Source organism: Equus asinus, chromosome 8 (genome assembly GCF_041296235.1).
Source record: "Equus asinus isolate D_3611 breed Donkey chromosome 8, EquAss-T2T_v2, whole genome shotgun sequence".
NCBI classification, from domain to species: domain Eukaryota; kingdom Metazoa; phylum Chordata; class Mammalia; order Perissodactyla; family Equidae; genus Equus; species Equus asinus.
In genome coordinates this window covers 96,952,923-96,975,674 of record NC_091797.1, presented here as the reverse complement: position 1 = coordinate 96,975,674, position 22,752 = coordinate 96,952,923, and the positions used below count along the sequence as shown (strand labels likewise).

Genomic DNA, 22,752 nt, shown 5'->3' with positions numbered 1-22,752 from the left:
GACGTCCAGCAGGGACACTGGCCGCCCAGGAGGAAATACCGAGTTGGTCCCAGCTCTGCGTGGTCCCAGTGTACATGGGTGCACATGGGCTGGGAGATGGGGTGTGGGTGGGACTGGGGCTAAGGGCCGGTGGTGACACGGCCTGTTTGGCTGGGTTGGAGAGCAGGAAAGGGAGGCTGGGGTCTCAGGCCCTGGGCGCATCTCCAAGTGTCCTGGCCTCTCAGCAGAATAGGGGAGGGCTGAGGCCGAGGGCACCTCCACCCCCCACACAAAGGGACAACCCTTGGAATACAAAGGAAATGCTGAAGGCAGGGGCAGCCCCAGGAGGCAGGTGCCTTGAGGCCCCAGGAAGAGCAGAACCGCAGCCCCCACCATGGCAGGAAGGCCCGAGGGTCTCACCCGAGAGCAGGAGCCCCAGGGCTCCCTGCACACAGCCCCACAGGAAGGCCAGCATCTCAGCACAGGCGGGCTCACAGGAGGTGTAGAAGGAGACCAGGAGGGACATGATGGCCACGGGGCCCAGAGTCACATCCGGGAGGTGCCAGGAAGACCTACACGAAGCACCCATGAAGGCAGAGTAGAGGCCAGACTGTTGGGGAGAGAGGGTGATGAGCCCCCAGGAGGCACGTGGCACGCCCACGGCGTCCCTGGTGTAGACGTCTGAGCACAGGGGTCTGTGGGTCCACCGTGTACGTTGGGCACACCAGCGCACACAGGGAGGCTAAACGCTCACCCTCTATCACCCACAGGTGTGACCTGCAGTGATCAGGGGACCTCTTCTCCCCGCACCCAACTGGGGCCTCGGGTGCCACCTGAGGGAGCATAAAGGCCTGTGTGCCTCTGTGTGAGTGTGTGAGTCTGAGGAAGCGTCCTTAAGGCCACGGTGAGCCATCTTGCTGGCCCCATCACACAATCCAGTGCCTGTGTGTGACAAGTGTGACAGGAGCAGGTACAGGGGCATGTATCTGCCCACAGGCAGTCACATGTTATAGATTGTAAACCAAGGCTTCTTGGGTCCCATGGGGTTGGAGCCCTGGGTGCCCCACTGTCTGGAGGGGATACTGTGCATTTCTCCTCAGCTTCTGGGTGGACACTGAGGCCTGGAGTGGCGTCAGGCCGTGGGTGTGGCATGCAGCATGCAGCAAGGGCAGACATCTCACCTGGGGCAGGAGTCAGGCCCCTCAGCACAGGTGGATGACTGGGGAATGACCTTGAGCCCGACCTACAACCTGGCCATTAAGTCCATCTTCAGCCACTGCACAGAGTCCTGGGACAGCCAGGCCAGGATGCACAGCCTCCTCTGCACGACCACAGGGGGCAGCAGAGGGCTGGTTAGGTCATGCAGGCACCTGAGGGCCTGGCCTGAGCCAGCACCTTCACAGTAGAGGCCATGCACTGCGTGGGCCTGCGGGCGACACGACCAGCAGTCAGGGTCCCACCTTCAAAGAACCCAGCAATAGGGCAGGGGTCCAGGGCATCAGCAGAGGCACAATCTGACCATCCAGGGGGTCTGACCCAGATGGGTTAAATGCCCCCTTGCTGGTCTGAGAGGAAGCCAACAAGCTGTGCAGAGGGGCCTTCACCAACGTGGGCTGCCCCCTCCCCTGCTCACTGCTCTCCCTGAATCAACCTGCCCAAACCCTGGGCGCCTTCTCTCCCTCCATCAGCGCTGGCCTGGAAGAACGAGATGAAGGATTTCTGTGAGAATCCGAAACGCTCATTAGATCAGGGTTTCTCCTCCCGGAGAATTTGTTTGCTTTTTTTTTTTTCCCCAGGGAATTTAACAGGGAGCAGCGCAGAGAGAAGCAGGGTCCAGGGGGCACCCTCGTCTGGCTGGTGGGGAGCAGGTGGGTACTGGCACCCTGAGGCCCGGAGACTTTCCAAGTGTGCACCACTCCACCCACTGAGGGGGACAGCAGTGCTGCAGGGGGGGTGTCCCATCCTGAGGCCTCAAGTTCCCCAGCCCCTACCTATGGCATCGCATCCCTAGAGAAGCCCCAGGGGTTCTAGTCATTTCTGGGAGAAGGCCAGAGGCTCCCCCATTAATTCAGCGTGCACAGCATCCTCTAGGATCCCACATATAGAGCCAGCCCCAGACCACCCCTCACCCTGGCCCCGCCAGCCCGCTCTGGGCAGACCCCGGCCCCCAGACCCGAAGCCGCTTGCCTGAACCCTGGGGGCTAAGGGTAGGGACCCCACGCCAGCTGACGGTCCGTGGCCTACCGGCCCAGCAAGGCCAGAGGCAGTGAGGACCCGGGTGGGGACGCGGTGGGTGGGGAATGGGGATCCCCAATGGAGGTGCCCACACCGTCTGATCCCGCACTGCCCCTCGCTTCCGCCAGGCCCCAGCGAGCCCGGTGGTCCCCAGCAGCTCATCCACCCAGTCCAGGAGGCCGGAGGAGGGCATGGGAGGAGAGCCCCCAATGCCTCTGCTGCAGGGGACCCCTCCCTCGTCTCCCCCGGGGGTGCCCCCACCTCCCCCAACCCCCACCCAAGTGGTCCAAGTGCGGGCTGGGGCTCTGCCCATCCACCCATGAGCCCTGCTCCACCGCTCTGTGTGACAGAGAGCAGGTCACTTACCTCTGTGCGCCGCGGTTTCCTCCTCCGTCACACGAGGTCATAGTAATACCTCGTCGTGGGATTGTCACGGGATTAGCCAAGTTAACGCTTTCTATGTACAGCACGCAGCAGGATGCCTGGCACACGCCCTCCCACTGTTAACTCCTGTTATGATGTTGTCCCAGGAGCTGGAGTGACCATAAGAGCTGCCATTGAAGGCACTTACTCTGATTTTATTGTGCTAAGAGATCCATAATGTAAAATGTACCATTTTAAGCATTTATTTATTTATTGAGGTAACACTGGTTTATAACATTATATAAATTTCAGGTGTACATGATTATATTTTGATTTCTGTGTAGATTACATCATGTTCACCATGCAAAAACTACTAACCATCTGTCACCACACACATGTGCATAATCACCCGTTTCGCCCTCCTCCCTTCTCCTTCTCTCTGGTAACCAGCAATCCAATCTCTGTCTCTATGTGTTTGTTTGTCATTGTTTTTATCTTCTACTTATGAGTGAGATCATACAGTATTTTACTTTCTCCTTCTGACTTATTCACTTAGTGTAGTACCCTCTAGGTCCATCCATGTTGTCATAAATGACTGGATGTCATCATTTCTTAGGGCTGAGTAGTATTCCATTGTGTATATATACCACATCTTTATCCATTCGTCCCTTGTTGGGCACCTATGTTGCTTCCAGTCTTGGCTATTGTGAATAATGCTGCAATGAACATAGGGGTGCATGTATCTTTATGCCTTTGTGTTTTCAAGTTCTTTGGATAAATACCCAGCAGTGGAATAGCTGGATCATATGGTAGATATAGTCTTAATTTTTTGAGGATACTCCATACTGCTTTCCATAGTGGCTGCGCCAGTTTGCACTCCCGCCAGCAGTGTATGAGGGTTCCCTTCTCTCCACATCCTCTCCAACATTTCTTGTTTCCTGTCTTGTTAATTATAGCCATTCTGACCAGAGTGAGGTGATGCCTCATTGGAGTTTTGATTTGCATTTCCCTGACAGTTAATGATGCTGAACATCTTTCCATGTGCCTATTGGCCATCTGTCTATCCTCTTTTGGAGAAATGTCTGTTCAGATCTTTTGCCCATTTTTTAATTGGGTTCTTAGGATTTTTCTTGTTGAGATGTATGGGTTCTTTGTATATGTTGGATATTAACCCCTTATCTGATATATGGTTTGCAAATATCTTCTCCCAGTTGTTAGGTTGTCTTTTCATTTTGTTGATGGTTTCCTTTGCTGTGCAGAAGCTTTTTAGTTTGATGAAGTCTTATTTGCTTATTTTTTCTATTGTTGCCCTTGCCTGGCCGGACATGGTACTTGAAAATATGCTGCTGAGACCGATGTCAAAGAGTGTACTGCCTATGTTTTCTTCTAGAAGTTTCATGGTTTCAGGTCTTACATTCAGGTCTTTACTCCATTTAGAGTTAATTTTTGCATCTGGTGTAAGATAATGGTCTACTTTCATTCTTCTGCATGCGGCTGTCCACTTTACCCACACAATCTATTGAGGAGGCTTTCCTTTCTCCATGTGTGTTCTTGGCTCCTTTGTTGAAAGTTAGCTGTCCACAGATGTGTGGGTTTATTTCTGGGTATTTTAAGCATTTGTAAGAGTACGGTTCAGTGGCATTAGGTACATTCACATTGTTGTGCAGCCGTCAGCACCGTCCATCTCCAGAACGTGCTCATCATCCCAGAGCGAAGCTCTGTCCCCATTAGACACTAACCCACGTGCCCCCTCCCCAGCCCCTGGACCCTCCATTCTACTTTCTGTGTGTGAGTCTCACTACTCTAGGTCCCTCGTAGAAGTGGAATCGTACAGTATTTGTCCCTTTGTGACTGTGATTTCACTCAGCATAATGTCCTCAGAGTTCGTCCATGTTGTAGCCTGTGACAATACTCCATTCTTTCTCAGGGCTGAATGGTACTCCAGCGTGTGCATACAGCACATCTGTTTATCCTTTCACCCATCGGTGGACACTGGGCTGCGTCCACCCATTGGCTGCTGGACTCATGCTGCCATGAACCTGGATGTACCCGGGCCCTTCCAGTGATGTGTTCTCTCATGACATCACCTTATAGTGAGCAGGTGCTCTGTGTCCCCATCTGAGAGACTGAGGCTGGGTAGGAGGCCTCCGTGCAGAGGGGACTGAGGCCTGTGCACAGATGCTTCCTGAAAGGTCCCTCAGGCAGCTGTGGACATGCTCCCGTCTGGGCGGGGCTGCAGGGACACGGAGAGGCTTTTCCTTCTCACCTGACATCTCTCTGGTCTGAGTGTGTGACATGTGCCACGATCCCTCACACACTAGAGAAGAGCTGGTGAATTTAAGGAGGCTGCTCCTGTCGTTTTCAGTCTGCAACGTGTGCTCATTACACAAATGTTGGGAAGAGCAGAGAAGCAGAAAGAAGAAAACAAAAGGCCCCAGGGTCGGTGTGTGTCCTCCCAGTCTACTGCGTTTCCTGCCGATGTCCCAGGGGAGAGACCCGTGGGCCTGTGGGGTGAGGGGGGAGAGGCGGGGCAGACCTCCCTGGGTGCCGGCCACCTGAGGTCCACACCAGGGGCCAGATGAGCGCCTGAGGCTGCTGGGCGGCCCTGCCTCCCCGCCTCCCTGCTGGCGGCATCAGAGCGGAGAGGAGGGCCGGCACCAGGAGCTCCAGCACCTCGCCTCCTCAGGCAGGTGCAGAGCCTGCCGCTGCGGCTTGGCCAGGCCAGTGGTCCCACAGTGGGGGCTTCGTGTCACCTTGGGGACAGGTCAGCACCTTCCCTTCCTGCCCCAGAGGGATGAGGCCTTGTCCAGAGCCACCCTCAGCCCCATGCTGCCTGCTCTGAGCACTCGTCCCCACGCCCCGGGCCTCCCAGCTGGGCCATGGGTCCATGAGGACAAGGGCCTGGGCTGCCCTCACAGAGGCCACAGCCAGGTGCAGGGCTTGTGGGCAGAGAAGGGAGCCAAGGGCAGTGGGAGATGATGAGAGCTCTGCACAGGCCCGTCTCCCGCCTCCAGGCATCCCCGGGAGGAAGCACATGGTGCTGGAGACGGCGTCCCCGATGGACTTGGCGTCAGGAGGAGGGCTCTGTCCTCCAGGGGGGGCGGACTCACTGGAATTAAGCTGCTGTTCAGGAACTCCTGCAGACTCGGGATGACGGGGCGATGAGGGCCGCGTCCCCTCCCCTCTGCCGGACCTCTGGGCAGTTAACACAGGACACACTGCCCAGAGTCTTTAGTTGGGATTCTTGGAGTCCCCAAATGATGGGGTGGGGGTGGGCGAGAAGATTCCAGATTCTCTTAGTTAATCTGCTCAGAGGAAGAGAGGACCTGGGGAAACTGAGGCAGTGGGGTCACAGGAGACTTTCAGTTCTGGGGGAGGAGGCCAAGCCCAGAGGGCTGTTCCTTCCTGAGGACTGGGGCTCCCTGAGGTCGAAAGGTAGTTGGTGTGTCAGCCAGCTGACCTCAACTCTCCAGCACCCACTCCCTGTGCAGGCCTGTCATCCTCTGTGTCACCTTCCATGGCCCCCAGCACTGCAGACACCCCAGCCCCAGTGCAGGACCTTCTGCAAGAAGTGTAGCCATGAGAAGCGTGGTCTGGGCCGACCCAGACTAGACTCCAGACCTACAACCTGCGGGATGTGCTGGAAGGAGGGCCCCTCCCATGTTTCCCAGATGCCTCCACTTTTCTTCCTCCACCTTATAAATCTGGGGTCTGTGCTCCTCCTGTGGGCTCGCAGGCCTGGCCTCAGACGTGTGGCTCTAGTGTCTGAGAAGAAACCCTCTGACTCACTGGATCCAGGTCCCCATCGTGGGGCCGGTGGAGAGAAGGTGAGGACGTGGAATGATGTCCAGAAGCGTGGTGGTTCCGGGTGAATCCACCCACAGGAAGGACGATGATCTCAGGCCCCGGGAGGAGGGCCGGCGCCTCCACCTCCTGCCCCAGTTCAAGGGCGGCCCTTCCCCCGTCCCCCACCTACCTGCTCAAACCCTGACTCCCACCCACCTGCCCCCCGGTGCCTTACTTCATCACTGACACCCCAGCATCCTGAGCTGACCTGGGCACTCGGGACACCCCATCGGGTAGAGGGACCAAGGTGGGTCCAAGGAGCCTGGATGGTGGGTGGGGTGGGCCATGGCTTGGGCCCCATCCTGGGCCAGCAGTCTGAAATCACAGCGTCGGCAGGCTGGGTTCCCTCTGGGCCTCTAGGACCTTCCTGCCTTCTCCAGCTTCTGCTGGCCCCAGGCGTCCCTTGTGACATGGCTGCCCCACTCCAGGCTCTGCCTCCATCATCACAGGGCCTTCTCTGTGTCTTCTGCTCTGCATCTCTCCTCTTCTTATAAGGACACTTGTCACTGGATTTAGGGCCACCTGGGTGCTTCAGGATGCTCTCACCTTGAGATCCTTGGCAATTACATCTGTAAGGACTCTTTTTCCAAAGAAGGTCACATTCACAGCTTCCGGGGGGACATTTTTTGGGGGTGGGTCACCATTGAATCCCCTACAGGAGATGGGTGCCTTCCTCATTTCCCTGTTGGTGCCACTAGTTCACGGTGACCTGGGAAGGGTGTGGGGTGAGGGATCCTCTCTTCCAGCCCCTGCCCAAGACTGTCTCTAGTAGCTCCATGGGCAGACGTGGGATTCCAGAAAACACAGAATCCAGCGGACGGCAGGTAGCAGCTGCGCAGGGGTGACACGGAAGTGCCAAGGGATGGCCAGAATCCCTGGAGAGGAGCGCTCAGGCGGAGCTCTGCAAGGCCTGCTCCAGCATGGGGCACTGGGTGGGGCATTGGGTGAGAGGCCTGGGCTGGTGGGAAGGATGGCAGAGTTGATGTCAGCAAATGACAGGTGCAGGGTCTAGCAGAGGGATGAAGAAATGTGTGAGTGTTCGCATGTTCTCGTGCCTCTGGGTCTGTCTGCAGTTGAGCTCCACTGTCCCTGTCCCCACCCCACAGGGCCTGGACTCCTGCTCCAGGAGCTGCATGGAGCGGGGGCCCTGAACGACACCGTGGTGGTCTTCACCTCCGACAGCGGGGTCTCCTTCCCCAGTGGAGGACCAGCCTGCACTAGCTGGGCCTTGCTGAACCCTTGCAGATATTATCCCTGTAGCACCTGAAATGCCGGAGGCCGGGTCAGCGAGGCCTATGTGACCTCCTAGCTGTGGCTCTGCAGCTCACGCAGAGGGTGGGTGGATGGATGTGAACACTTAGTAGGACCACCACGTCCACACATTGCTCTGCACCCACTATCTTATGTAGTTCCCAACACTCTGGGTGAGGAAGGGACAGCCACCCCATCTACAGATGGACAAATGATGGTCAGAGGTGAAGTAAGTTCCAGTGGCAGGAAATGAGGACTTCTGAGCGTCCTACATGTCTCCGCGCCCTGTGAACTCCTGTTCAGTCCTTCTCCTCTGCGTTCTTCAGACTGTCCCATTTCTGTCTCCAAGTTCACGACTCCTCCCTCTGTGTTCTCCATCCTCTGAGTGAGCCCATGCGGGGAGTTTTGATTGTGGATAATAAGTGTTAAGTCCCAGTATTTCCATTTGCTGCTTGTTTGCATTTGTATCTGTTGACTCCCCCCAACCCCCACCACAGGGTGTCCTGAGGGCAGGCGCCGGCCCTCTCTGATCCCCACACAGACTCCCCACTTGGGTGGGGAAACATGGGGGGCTGTGGCCTAGCTGGACATCCCCAGCTGGGGTGGGGTGCAGAGTGAAGGCCGTGGGGCAGCTCCTGCAGGCTCCACGCAATCTCGCTTCGCCCTCCTCCTCAGAGCTGGCCTTCACTCCAGTTCTGGGTCACATTCCCAACTTAATCACTTAAAAGAAACAAAGAAAAGAGAAAAAACTCAAACCAGCTGAGGCGGCTCCTTGTGGCCACCCTTTGCTGTTTGAGGACTGAGCCATGCGGCTGACTGCAGATGGGAGATTTGAAACCATCTTAATGGAAGGGAAAAATGTCCTCCTCGTGGTTGGCTGTTCTAAAAATACAGCTGTGCCCACATCTGGAGGGGAAGAGTAGGAGGAGGTGGGCGGGGACACAGGCCTGGGAGAGAGTCCTTCCTGAGGGCATTCTCGCTCCCGGGCGTGCGCTCACTCACAGCACAGACTGGCCTTGCAGGGGGGCCAGTCACACGGGTCACATGAAGGGGCCCCTGCCCGGAATCTCTGACATCCCCACAGAACAGATTGCAGCCTTCGAGCTGGAGGAGACCCTACAGGTGGACACTGCCAGCCGGCCCCTCCCACAGACAGGGACACTGAGGCCTAGGAGGAGGGGCCGGGGAGTGGCCAGGTCCACTGCCGGCCCTGAGGCAGCAGAGCCAGCCCCGGAGTCCAGGTCCAAGGTCTGCCCATGCCCAGCACACAGCGCATCCCAGGGACAGAGAGAGCCTGGGGCAGCCCTTCTGCAGGAGGGTCCAGATCCACAGAGGACAAGGAGCCAGGAGCGCTGGGCTGTGGGGACCAGGGAGGGCTTGCCTGAGATGGTCACGTCCCCACCGCACCCCAAACTCGGCCTGTCTCAAACCAACGGGTGGCCTCCCTCCCAAACCCGGCCCTCCCCAGGTCTTACCACTAAGGCCTGGGGCTTCCACCTCCTGACCCCTTCGCTTCCTCTTGGTCAGATGCGCGCCACTACAGGCCACTGCTGTCCTCTTCCGCTCTGCCCACTGCTTCTGCTCTCATCCCCTTCTTCCTGCAAAGAGCTGCCATCTGATCTGCACCTCACCCCCATGATGAAAACTCTCCCATGGCTCCCACTGCCCTTGGGACAGAAGCTACAGCCCACATGGCCCTGCTCGGCCTGGCCCAGCCCTCCCCAGCCTCACATCAGATGCAGCTGCTACTCATTGCCTCCACCTTCTCTCTGTCCTTCAGTGCCACCTCAGGGCCTTTGCACAGGCTGTTCCCGTGGGGCCTGGCTATGCCTACTCATCCTGGGCTCCGCACTGCCTCTTCCCTCCCCATCCCACCCAGAGACCGTCCCATTCCCGGAAAGTCAGGGTTCTCCTACCAGGCTCAGAGGGCCAGGCCCAGGGTGCTCCCTTTGCTGCCCAGGCCTGAAGCAGCCACCTGGACGGTGTGTTGTCCCTGTGCTCTGCCTGTGAGCAGCTGCTGCCCAGTGCGTTCCGGATTCGGTGCTAAAAATACCCATGACCCAGACAGGAAGGGCCGAGGACACAGCGGCTCCTGGGAGGGGCTGGCTGGAGCTGCGCAGAGGCCCATCCACCGCAGTTGGGGTCCATGCACCCGAAGGGGGTGGGCACTGAGCTCACAGCCCAGAGGAAAGGCCCCTGACAGAGGATGCTCAGGGCTGACAAGCGGCGCCGTGTGTTGTCGAAGGAAGGACAGCTGCTCCGACATGCATGCACACACACTCACCTCATGTCTGAGCCTTCCAGTTTGTCCCCACAGGCGTGTGCTGCCTTTGGGATAAATCTACTCAGAAATTCAGTGTGTGGGACCCTAACAGAAGACAGGGAAGCTCTGGTCCCCTCAGGGAGGGCTTCCTGGAGTAGGGGGTGTTTCCAACACCCTCCCTTCCTCTGCTCTTCAACAGAACATCTGGGCTGGTAGGGAGGAAAATGAAGGGAGGAACGAGCCAGAGATCTGGGGCATCCCCAGAAGAGAGAGTCTGAGGCTGGAGGAAGAGGTGGCGGCGGCGCTGAGGCGTGTGGGAGGGAAGGGAGAGGACTGGAGAGTCCTGGGGAGTATCAGGTGCCATGTGGGGCTGCGCAGAGGCAGGCAGGGAACCCCAGGTGTCTGGGCTGTCCCCAGGGACTGGTGAGGCCACTCCTAGTGTGTGAGGCCCATTCAGGGGAGGCAGGCCTGGGGCCCGCAGGGGGTCTTGTCCTGTCTTAGGCACCAGGAGAACCTGGACGGAAGATTGGGGTCCCCTCATTTCCCCACAGCTGGGGATCCCAGGGCTCCTTGCTCTGCAGCAGGCAGGGTACTGGGCCAGAGAGGCAGCTTGGGGAGCAGGGCCCATCGTTACCTTGCCAAGGGACCACAGGCCCTCCTCCTGCCACAGTCCTCTGCACAGGAGAGAAAAGGCAGGCCGAGCCGGCAGGACAACAACCTGCTTCCTGGGACAGAGAGCCCCACAGATGTGAGCATCGGCACACTGCCTGCCTTCGTCCCCTGGCCAGGGACGTGCGACGCCCGGGGCTTCTCTCCATAAAGAACTGTCTGGAGACACCTGAGGGTCGGAGGAGAAGTGCACCCAGTGTCTCCAGAGTGGCCTGTCCTGAGCCTGAGACTGGACAGGAAAGCGTGGACTGGTGATGGAGGTCTGCCCCGGCCCTGCTCTGCCTCCTCCTGGGCCTCAGTTTCCCCATCCGAGGATCCCGGTTCCTGAGAAGAGAGTATCTGTAGTAGAATCCAGCCGTGCTCCCTGGATATCCCACCCAGCTAGGCGCCCCACCCTGGGCTCCGCCTCCCAGGAATGTGCTTCTCTGCCTGGAACCGGGCGCCTGTCTTCTGGGCCCGAGTGGAAGGGGGGACAGAGGCCCCTGTGGACCACCACAGCCTCCTGTCAGCCCTGGTCTGACCCTGAGGGGAGGGCTAGCCAGCCCTGCTCAGTGCCTGCAGGTGAATGCCTGCCCTGCCCCAGGCCAATGACCGGAGCCTCCCTGCTGGCTCCTCCCTGCCCTGCAGGCCCTGCCCAGCCCTCAGCCCTGGATCCCCACCCTGCTGGCATGCCTCCACCTGGCAGGGGTCCACTCTGCAGGGCCCACCTCAGATGCGGCCTTGATCTGCTTTCCTGGAAAACAGAGGCTGTCCAAGGGGGTCCCTCGGCCTGCTCCCGCTGCCCCCTCTCAGCACCCTGGGCCAGCTTCTGCTGACCCCTCCTCACTCCTGAACCATGTGTGTATCCCCCTTCAGTGCTCCCAGCCTCTCCCCTGTCCCTCAGAATGGGGGCTCCATGAGCCACTCCTAGGAGACCACCCTTAGAGCCCTCATTTCCTTGGGATCCACCTGGGATCACTTTCTCACCTGGTTTTGCCCCATTCTGTCTCCTCAGGGGACCACAGGGCCCTGTCCGGAGCATCCCTCATCCTCCACACTTAGGTCCAAGGCTGAGCTCCCCATGGTGGGAAAGCCATGTCCGTCTGGGCACGTTCCTCTCCCTCAGGCCCGCCATTACCCTGGTCACCAGGGACCTTGGCATGGCACATCCCACAGTCCTTCCCAGGCCATGTCTCCTGGGCTTCTCCCTGCCTTCCCACTGAGGCGCTTTCCTGGCTCAGCTCCTGCACCACATGCGGCCTTCCCAGGCCTCCCTGGCTGGGTCCCCTTCCTGTCTCTGCCGCTGAAGGTCGAGCTGCCCAGGCCCGGCCTCTTCTCCATCGAGCCTCGCCCCTTGGGCATCTCCCGCAGGCCCAAGGCTACAAATGCCATAGTCTACTGATGGCTGACACCCACATCTGGACAGCCGCCTGACCTCCACCCCAACAACACCGTTGGATTTTTCCAGGCGGATGTCACACAGACATACCCAACTCAATGAGGCCAGAACAGGACTCTCGATCCACCCGCCTTTGCCCCAAGCATTCTCCATGTCAGTAAAGGCCACTGCCTTCCATCCACTCTGTGGCTCAGGTCCCGATGTCACCCTTGACTCCTCCATCAGGCCCACATCCAACCCCTCCTCACCCTCCAGGCTTCACACCACCCAAGCCACCAATGTCCCTTAGAGCTGCCGCTGCTCACTGATCCTCTGGCTGTCTACTGTCCTCACAGCAGCCACAGGGATCTTGTTAAAGTGACAGTCGAGCATCACCTCTTCACAGAGGCTTCCCAGATCAGCCCATCTAGCATGGGGCCCACTACCGGATCCTCCACTCTCCAGGTGGCTGTTAATTTCGTCAGGGCACGTCCTGTCTACACCAGCTCTCATGTTAGCATAGGCCTCTGACCGCCTGTCTCCTCGACTCCGCAGAGAGGGACAACGTCTCTATTGGCTGCTGTGTCTCCAGCATCCAGAACGTGCCCGCACACAGTCGGTGCTCAGTAAACGGTGGGCTTTCTTCAATACAAGGAATAGATGGAGTTTCTCCTTCGACCAAAATAATGAGGCCTCTCCAGCCGCCTCAGCAGCCTCCCGTCCCCACAGTTGCTCAAGTCCCCAACCCTTCCCCTCCTCTGCCCGCCCTGGGAAGACTTCCACTGGAGCCGCATGTTCCAGCGGGGTCCTGAACGTGCGGGGGATTGGGACACGCTGCCGAGTGCCTCCTTTGCTGTAGGTCAGGCGGTACTGTTTCGGGTTCTCAGAAGGAAGATATACCGGCCCCGGTCGCCCAAAGCCGTAGGGAGACGACAGAGCTGCCAGGTCAGACTCTGAGTCCCGCGAGCCCCGACCACGCCCCCGTGGGGCCCCGCCCCTTCTAGTCATTGTGCCTGGATCCCGCCATTTCTGTGCTAGTTGTCTTAGCCCCGCCCCCATGGTGGCCCGTGGGTCCTCCCTATCGGTGCTCCCCAGCTTGTCACGGAGACACCAGGTCCTCACTGGCCACACGTTCTCCCGCTGCTCCACCACAGCCACCACCACAGCTGCCACGGGCTCAATCGTGCGGTCCTGCTCACTGGCCCGTCTCCCCGACCACGCCCCCTCCCCGCCCCCGGCTCCCCGGTTCCTCCTATTGGCTACCTGAACCAGGGCCCCGCCCCCTAGCCCGGAGCCCAGAGCCTCCGGCGCGGATTGGCCGAAGGCGGGCAGGCGGGGCTTGGACGCCGGTTAAAGAGCGCGCCGGCAGACTAGCCACGCCGCCCGGGAAGGTTCAACCGGGTGTCGGGGGTTGACGGCCGAGTGCCTGCAGTTGCTGGCGGTGACGCGGGCCTGCACCGCGGCCTGCGTCCTCACCACCGCGGCCGTGGCGAGCCAGGCGGGTGGTCGCCGTGGTTACAGCGCGGGGGTGGGAGGGTCCCGGTAGTTATAGCCCAGGGGCGGGGGTTCCGGTGGTTACAGCCCAGGGCCTGGGGTCGCCGTGGTTACAGCTCAGGGGTGGGGGTCGCCGTGGTTACAGCTCAGGGGTGGGGGTCGCCGTGGTTACAGTGGATCCCGGGCGGCCCCTGACGCTACCCCGGTTCCGCAGCAGCCGGAGCTCCTGGGCCCCTTCCAGCCCTACTGCAACCTCGTCTCCGGAAGTTCCACGTGCGGCGGCGCCGCCCGCCCGGCCTACCGCCCGCCCCTCGCAGGTCTGGGGCTCGTCACCAACCTCCCCTTCTTTTGGCCCCTGGGATTCGGCTTCTTCAACGTGCTCTTCGCGGGGGCGGGGAGGGAGCGGCCGGGAAGGGGAAACTGAGGCCGGCTCAGTAGCACTTCCCAGACGGACGCCCAGCTTCCGCGACTGCCGCACGCTGGAGGACGGCTTCTTTCGCGCCCACAAGACCAACTTCGTCTTCTTGTTTCTTTTCGGAGGCGTCCTCATGACCATGTCCTTCAGGGCTCTGCACTGTCAGGCGCGGCGCCTCTGGGTCCTGCCTTGTTGTCCGGGGGCACGACCCGAGCGCCCAGGCCAGGGGGCACAGAGTCTGTTCCTCTAGCTTAGGATGCACTGAGCATGCAGCGCGTGCTGAGCTCCAGGCGCCAGGGCTGGATCTTGAGAGCTGCATGCAGAGTACCACGCAGGATGCAGGTGAGCCAGGTGTGGAGCCTGGAGGTGGAGCCCTGATGCTAGGAGCAGGGCAGACGGGCAGGGCCGTGGTGGAGGCTGGGGTGAGGCAGAGAGGCAGAGCAGAGACCCTGTGGCCCCGACCGGAAGGGCACGCTGGATGGGGAAGGGGAACCAGTGGGAGGATTGCAGGGGCTGGGAAGTCAGAGGGACCTTGGGCAGCACTGAGGCCTGCACCAGGGGAGGGCCTCCCAGCACCTTGACTCTGGCCCGGCTGCTGGGGCTCCTGGGCAGCCTGTTCTTCCTGGCCGGGGCCAGGCCCTCATGGCCATGCTCAAGGACGTCTGGAGCTGCTGCAGCCCTCGGGTGAGGGTCGGCTTCTTTGGCCTCCTCGCCTTCTGGCGCCATTCCTGCTCTGGGCTCTCCCTGCTGCTGGGCAACCCGATCCTCATGGACCTGCTGGGTGAGGCTGCCTGTCCACCCAGCCCACCCTGAGCTGGCTGTCTGCACCTGAGGGTCTGTGGGAGGGCCACCCCAGGCTGGCTGCTCCCCGACAGCCCTCCCCTGCACCTGCACTGGACCTCTCATCTGTCCTCGCAGCATTCTTACAGCCGCTGGAACAAGCCAGCCGGCCTGTAGGCTTCACGTCTTCAGGCCTGACTTGCTGGTGCTTGTGTGGGTCCTGCGAGGGTGGGGAAAGGTGGGTCTGGGTTCCAGCCGTGGCTCCCGCTCCTCGTATATCCTCAGGCCCTCCCCAGGTCCTGCCACTTCTGGGCCCTGTGAGCCTGTCCTTTGGGGCCAACTTCGGCCCTGCCCTGGGTGGCAGTGTGCACAGGACATTGGGCACTCAAGCTCTGGGGCCTGAGGTTGCTCTGGGCCTGGCTGGGCCTCCAGGGCTCTGCATGGAGGCCTGGGGAGGCTCTGCTAGCCCCAGCTCGAGACCGTGGAGGGCGGTTTTGGCATTCCCTGGCTCTCCCCAGGGACTACTTTAGGTCACATCTACTACTTCCTGGAGGATGTCTTCCCCAACAAGCCTGAAGGCAAGAGGCTGCTACAGACTCCCAGCTTCCTGAGTGTGGGGGTGACATCCCTCCCCTTGCACTCCCTCAGACAGCTCCCCGCCCCATGGAGGACCTGGGCTGGCCTCAGCCAGCTGGCCCCTCCCCACAGGAAGCTGCTACCGGATGCCCCAAAGGAGGACCCCGATAACCTGCCCCTCCCCAAGGAGTAGCCCACACCCCTGCAGCAGTGACCCCACCCAGGGCCAGGGCCAGCCCCAGAGCCTATCTCCCAGCCTCTGGTGGCCTCTATCCCACCTCTACCTTCTGCGGCAGCAGAGCAGTCTGTTCTGGAGGATGGGCCCGTGCCCAGAGCTCATCCAACTAAACAGTGACCTGCGGCCTCTTCACCACAGCACCGCTCCCCCGGCCTCAGTGGCCACACCCTTCCATCCTGGGCAGGTGCTGCTGGCCGTGACTTAGGGCCACCCAGCCTGGTCCTGCCCTGTCTACCTCTACCCTTAGGGTGGGGCTGGCCCAGGACACAGCTCTACTCCTGCCAAGCCTGGCCCGCCCTCTCAGACCAACTGTAGGTGGAAGGATGGGAGGCCAAGAGGCTCAAGAACCTGCCCATGCTTGCCCAGCAGAGCTTTGAGCTCACACACGGCAGGCGGAAGTTCTCATCCCAGCCCTGCCAGTGCCTTGATGGAGCCTTGGGGAAACAACCCCGTGTTGGGCCTGTGCTCCCTGCCAGTCAGTGAGGGGCTGACCAGATCTCCGTGACGGGGCTGGGATTGGCTGTCCCCAGTTGTGCTGTGTCCAGTCTGTAGGGGCTCCTGCCTGTGGTACCCTAAGGCTGATGCCTCACTTGGCCCCTCCTGTCCCTCACCAGCCACCGACAAGTGGACCTTTGCCCCATTTTCCAGCTGAGCATCAAACAGACTTGGCCAAGGCCCCGTGGGGTCAGGTGTGAGGAGGCCCGGGGCGGGTCCTCTGCCCCTTCTGTGACCCCAAAGCCTTGAGAAGTTTTCCCCTCAGCAGAGTCCTGTGACTGGCCGAGGCAGAGACCTCTGGGAAGTTCTGTCCCTGCCGCTTTTAGCTGAGGACCATGGGAGCCTCATCTATCCATGCAGCTCACTGTCCTCTTCTGTAAAGTGGGCATCAGATGACCTGGCCAGTCTCCTCCTTGTCCCAGACCAGTCCAAGTTACGGTTTATCCCTGGATGACCAGCAGCACGGGGTTCCTCCGGCCACATGTTCACAGATGACAAAAGTATTGGCCATAGAGTCTGACCTGACTGCTGGAGTGACAGCTTGTGGAGCAGCAGCAGGCTCTGCAGCAGTGAGGGCCGGCAGTGTCTGAGGTGAGGGTCCTGCCCCAGGGCCTGGTGCACTAGCCCTTCGCCAGGCCTCTCCTAGCAGGTGGGCCGACCTGCCCAGTAGGGCTGAGGCAGGCAGCATTCATTCCAACCAACCAGCTGTGGGGGCTCAGGGCTGTCTCCTGCCCCGTGGACTGAGCACACACCTCAGCAATGCAGCCCACCCATTTCCAAGGTCAGCCGGGCCTGGGCTGGGAATCTTCTTCTTTGTTCAGGGCCTTCTGGTGAAGCCTAGCTGTCCCCTTGCCGTGGGGTTCCAGCAAGTTCCACTCCTGGACGATGAGTAGGGGTTTGAGTACAAACTCCCTGGGACCTGTGCTCCCAGGAGGTCTCAACCCAGACAGCCAGGCCCATCTCACCCTACATCCTGGCAACCAGGACCCCCAGTCCCTACTCAGAGCTCAGCCCCTGCCCAGGGTGGGGCTCAAGCTGGGAGCCAGGAGTCACGGGGCCCCTGTCCATTCCCGTGGAGCAGAACAGTCCTGACGCTCAGCCCTGTCCTGGCATGGACGGACCTGTCAGCAAGTGAAGGTGGCGCCAGCCCGGTGCTGGGGGTCTGGGCCTGTTACCTCGGTAAGATTGCAGTTGTGCACCCAGTTCACCAAGTCAGGCTTGGCTCAGAGAGGAGCTCCACAGGTGCTGTCCTTGTGGATCCCATGTCCCTCCTATGGAGGAACATTTTCACCTAACAGACGAGGATGCGCAGGGGACCGAGCTTGGGAGAGGCCCGAGCTCTGCTTCCTTCTCTCCGTCTCCCCAACCCCCAGCCCCGAACCAGCACTGGGCTGGGCCTGCTGCTCCCCACGCGTCATTCTTCACAACCAGCCTGGGAGTGGGGAGCTGGCCCGGGCCACGGCACCAGCCAGTGGCAGAGATGGGCCCCAGCGCACCTGTTCTGAGTACGCTGCCGTACAGTGTGGGAGAGTGGTACACACCACTGGTCATGCGCACGTGCACAGCAGCCTGGGTGCCCAAGGCCCAGGGTCCAGCTACTCCAGCTGCTGGAATGAAAGCTGGTGATGTCCCCACAGTGCCCTCCCAGGACAGGGCCTCTGCAAGGGACACCAGAGAAGCAGCGATCCCACCTGGGGGCAGCCTGATCACGTGGACGCAGCAGAGCCCCAGGACAGGAGGGGGGGCTGCAGCCGCTTCCAAAGGCAGCTGGGGCGGGGGGCGGAGCTGTCACTGAAAGGCAGGCGGGCCCCGTGCCCTCTGGGCCTTATGACCCCATTTATCTTCCCCTGTGCGAGGATGTGCAGAGCACGGGTCGTGGATGGGAAGCTGGAGGGGCCGAGGAAGAGGAAGGGCTGTGCTCTGACTCAGGCCTTGGGTGGCTGAGAGGGGGACCCTGGAGCCCTGTCACCCCCACCTGCCCACCTGGGATCGCATGCACACAAGGGCAAGAGGCCTGGCTCACCAACCTTGGCCACCCATCACCCCCAGCCAGGCCCTGCTCCTTGCTTTCCCCGTTCAGATTTTTATGTCACCTCTCGGAAGACACAGAACATGACCTGTTGCCTTTATTGACAAAGTGTTGCTAGCCCTGCCTGGGGCTCCTATACAAAAACAGAACACAACCCCAAGTGAGGCCTCTTCCTGACCAGGAAGGTCGGGCCTGGGGCTCAGCAAATGGAATGTGTGCCTGGGGGAGGGTGGCCTGGACGGCCCCCTGCCCGTGCTCCTCAGGACGGCCTGGGCTGCCCCCTTGCCAGAAGATGGAGGAGAGGCGGGCTGACCTTCTGAATGCTCCGTGGGAGCCGAGTGCTGCTGGGCTGGTTACCAGGCCGGGGCAGTGTTGGCGAGACGCCGCATCCGCCTGCAGGAGGGGAGAGGGCAGTGACCCAGGGCCAGGTTCCTGCTCTGGGTGGCTGCCCTCCCCCAGGATCTCTAGGGCAGCCAGGTACAGGAGTGGGGACAGAGACAGGATGTGGCAGGTGGGATCCCTAGCCCCTCCCTGGGCCTGGGCCTGTCTGTTGCTTGGAGCCTGAAATTGCCCTCTGTGCTGCCTGTTCAGGCCCCACCCTCCTCTCAGGGTCCTGATACCTGGGTCTGGGCTGTGGTCAGACCTGACCGGAGGGCTGGATGGGGACTTGTCACCCAGGGGCCTGCCTCTGGCAACACAGATCCCTTCCCGGTCACCAGGTCAGCAGGGAAAGGCGAAGGTCCCACCCCTGCCTGGAAGATAGCGCCTGGGGGCACAGCCAGCCGCAGGGGCCTGGAGGGGGTACCTTGTGTTCCTGTCCTGGTCCCGGATCTTCTTTTCCATCTCGGCGTCTGTCAGGGTCTCCAGCAGCGGACACCACTGGTCAGCATCGCCTGTGTTCCGGATGGCAATCTCCACCGTGGGCAGGGGGTTCTCACTGTGGGGCGGAGAGACGAGGACCTGCTGGTTCACAGGGCAGCAGCCGGAGCGGCCCTCAGAAACCACTGTCTGCCATCACCCCGCCCCCAGCAGAAGGAACAGTGGGGTCAGGGCATGGCGGGAAGGCCCCGGGCTGTCCTGCTTCCTCCTGCCTGGGGCCCATTTCCGTGCCCAGATCCTCAGAGCAGCACTGAGAGGGAAGGCCGGGGACGCTCCTGCCACCTGAACCTCAAGGCAGAGCCGCCAGGACCTCTCCTGGCAACAACTGCTGCCCCCATGACCCCGGGCTTCTCTTCAAGCAGACTCTCAATAGGCCCTTTGCTGCCGCCTCAGCACCTCTGGGTCTGTGAGACTGCAGAGGAGAAGGAAGCCACCATGTGAGGGTGGCTTCCATGACAGGACAGTGTCGCTGGGCCAGCCATTACCACTTGACCTGGAGGGAGGGGAGGGCTGTCTGTCCTGCTTGGTGTCCAGGGCCAGGACCCACCAATCAGGAAACAGATGGAGGTGAAAAGAGACCAAAAGGAGGGTCCACCCGAGAGTCCTCTCCAGGGAATGTGTGCCTGGGGGAGGGTGGCCTGGACGCTTACTGAGGGCCGCTGGGCAGCTGCTCCTGAAGGTTCCATACACTTGGCCTTCAGCCACTTCGCTAGGGCCAAACTAAGCCCCAAAGAGGCTGGGCTCTTTGCTTAGGGCACAGAACTGGGCCCTGGAACCCTCATCCTCAACCACTGCACCCTGGGGTCCCTCAGTGACTGCCCCGGGGGCTACCTGCACATCCTCTTGCTGCCAAGAGGCCCCTGTGCCCCCCACCTGCAGGGCTGACCCCCAAACCCCCAGCCTGGCAGGCACCCCTCGGAATGCGGCTTTAACCATGATCCTCTCCCACCCCTTCCTGCTGTCCCCACGCCGGCCTCCCAGGCCCTTTGCTCCCCACTCCAGCCGGCAGCCTGTGCCTCTCTCCTGAGGCTCAGTGCCCAGAAGGCCTGCCCAGCTCTCCCGCAGCCCTGTCAGGAGTCTGCCCCCGCAGCCTGGAGCCCACACAGCTGTGAGTGTGGGGCTGCAAGTGCAGGCCAGTGAGATGGGGAGGGCCCAGAGACGCTGGCAGATGATGGAAGAGAAGAGGACAGCCCCTGGCGGTCAGCCTTGGTTTGCACACCTCCTCTGGAAGACGGGGACATTATTGCTAGGAGGGATTTTCAGAGGATGACTGTTATTACAGCAGCCAACACACATCCAGTGAGCAGCTTCCTGGGGCTATCGGCCTTGTCACACAGCCACCCTGTAGCCTGGCCCAAGGTCGCAGGAGTGATCAGCTGGGGAGGAGTGAGAACCCTTGCCTGACCTCAGAGTCCCTGCTCCTCTCATTGCAACCAGTAAATCACGGCCAAGTGCCAGTTCAAGCCTCCACTGTGCTGCTCTCCTGGCCCAGGGTCTCAGGCACAGTGAGCACACAGGACACAGCCCTGAGCTGTCCCCGGCTCCCCGCAGAAGCAGGGCTCACCTCTTGCTGCTAAAGTCTGGCCCTTGCAGTTCTCACCCATGAGGCCCGGGAGCCTGAGGCCATGGTGGTGACTCAGACGCCAGTGACAGGGCCGCACCAGTCCCCAGCGAGTGGTACACAGGGGCCAACCCCTCCTCATCAGCTCCTAACAGCTGTTCTGCAGCCAGCGCGGTGGTTTGGCAATCCAGGAACCGCCCAGCCACAGACCCAAACATCATTCCTCACCTCAAGGGCTCCCAGCCTACGTCCTCAGGGGGCAGACATGAAAGGCGCCAAGGCCACACCGAGGGGAGCAAAACATGTTCTTGTCCTAATTTAAACAAGAGCCGATGAGTGGGTCCCGGAGGCCCCTTTGTTTACCTCCCCTTGCTCTGGGAAGATTCCACTCCAGTGCATTTATTCTAAAATAAGAACTCCTGGAACCAAGCACGGAAGCACGGGCCTGGAGCCAGCAGGCCCGACTCGGGTTTGGGGGGACATGCGGGAAGAGAGCCACCCTGCCTCCCGTCCCTCCAAGGGGCTTCTGATTCATGGACTTCAAGGCCGCCTGGGATGCCATTCCTATGGCACTGCAGTGTCCAGGTGATGACCCTGAGCCCAGGTGAGGGAGGGCCATGTCTGAGGTGACAGAGGGACCTGCCCTGATACTCAGACAATATCTTAAGGTTCATTTTCAATGTGGTCTCACTTTTATGACCTCAGGTGACTCAAGAGGCCAGCTGAGAAGCATCAGTATGCCCACTGTACAAATGAGAGAACAGAGTGGGGAACGGCCTCTCAACTGGGGGAGGGGGGAGGCAAAGTGCGACGTCACCCTCCTGTTCAAGACTGACTTTCAACTAGGGTGCCAAGTGCACTCAATGGGGAATGAGCAGTCTTTCCAACAAATGGTGCTGGCACAACAAGACCGTGGATTAGGCAATGGTTTCTTAGGTAAGACTCTAAAAGCACAAGCAAGAAAAGAAAAAGATAAATTGGACTTTATCAAAATTTAAAACTTTTGTGCTTCAAAGAACACTGTCATGAAAGTGAAAAGACAACCCACAAAATGGGAGAAAATATTTGCCAATCATTTATCTGATAAGGGACTTGTATCTAGAATATATAAAGAACTCTTACAACTCTTTACAATAATAAAGACAAATAATCCAATTAAAAAACAAAGCCCTTTTTCCAAAGAAGACATACAAATGGCCAACAGCACATGAAAAGATGGTCAGTATCATTAGTAATTAGGGAAATGCAAATCAAAACCACCACGAGGTGCCGCTCCACCCCCACCAGGATGGCTAGAACCAAACATCAGATAACAAGGGTTGGCGAGGATGCGGAGAGACCGGAAGCCTCGCTCTGCTGGTGGGAAGGTAAAGATGCAGCTCCTCTGGAAAGCAGTCTGGCAGTTCCTCAAAATGCTGGACCTAGTTCCAACATCACCCAGCAATCCCACTCCTGGGTATACACCCAGAGAACTGATAATAGGTGTTCAAACAAACACTTGTACAGGAATGTTCATAGCAACACTATTTGAAATAGCCAAAAAGTGGAAACAACCCAAATGTCCATCAACTGATGAGTGGATAAATAAGATACAGTGTATCTATATGCTGGAGTATTATTCAGCCAGAAAAAGGAATGAAGTTCTGATACAGGCTACTACACGGATGAACCCTGAAAACATTGTGCCAGACACAAAAGACCCTATATCATATGATCCTACTCATACTAAGTACGCAGGACAAGCACATCTATAGACAGAAAGTAGATGAGTGATTGCCCAGGGCTGCGATACTGGGGGCAGTGGGGAGTGACTGCTAGAGTGTGGCCTTCCTTCTGGGGTGATGAGGACGTTCTCAGACTGACTGTGGTGCTTGCACAACTCTGCGATACACTAGAACCCACTGAACTGCACACTCTAGATGGGGGAACCGTATGGTCTATGAATTGTCTCTCAGTAAAGCTGTCACAAAAACAGGCAAAGCAAACGCCACCATCAGGCCAGGGCAGGTGGGCAGAGCTCTAGGAGTAACCTCTGTGGTTCATGGTCAACCGGTCCTAAGGGACCCTGGTGTCTCCCAACCCTCATGCTGTGCCAGTGACAATGCCTCTCTGTCCCCCATCAGGCTGAGCTGCCAGGTTCTCTGACCCTTTGCCTGTCCCCGACTTCCTCCTAGCCAGCATCCTGCCCTGGCCACCTCACCCCAGGTTCCATGCCCTCCTCCCCAGACCTGCAGGCTCTGGTGACTTTGGTGGCCATGCACACAAGTCTCCTCTGCTAGGCAAGACACTATTTCTTCTCTGTGTCCCCAGCCCAGGGCACAG

The 22,752-nt window shown here is 59.6% G+C and overlaps 1 protein-coding gene and 1 long non-coding RNA gene across 3 annotated transcripts in view; both read right to left on the bottom strand.

Annotated features, from left to right (window-relative positions):
* Window positions 1-2,824: 2,824 nt before the first annotated feature.
* On the bottom strand, window positions 2,825-9,727 carry LOC139045956 (uncharacterized). Its single transcript, XR_011505490.1, has 3 exons — window positions 9,591-9,727; window positions 9,150-9,272; window positions 2,825-8,394 (listed from the first exon to the last, which is right to left on the bottom strand). It is a non-coding gene; the product is annotated as an uncharacterized lncRNA (long non-coding RNA).
* Window positions 9,728-18,065: 8,338 nt separating this feature from the next.
* Window positions 18,066-22,752, bottom strand: part of SMARCB1 (SWI/SNF related BAF chromatin remodeling complex subunit B1) — a 32,905-nt gene continuing 28,218 nt past the window's right edge. For both annotated transcript variants that reach the window (XM_014850555.3, XM_014850556.3), the window contains exons 8-9: window positions 18,796-18,927; window positions 18,066-18,383 (exon numbers count right to left, since the gene is read on the bottom strand). In XM_014850555.3, the coding sequence (XP_014706041.1) occupies window positions 18,344-18,383; window positions 18,796-18,927 (172 nt within the window). In that variant the 3' untranslated portion in view covers window positions 18,066-18,343. The remainder of the gene's footprint in view (window positions 18,384-18,795; window positions 18,928-22,752) is intronic.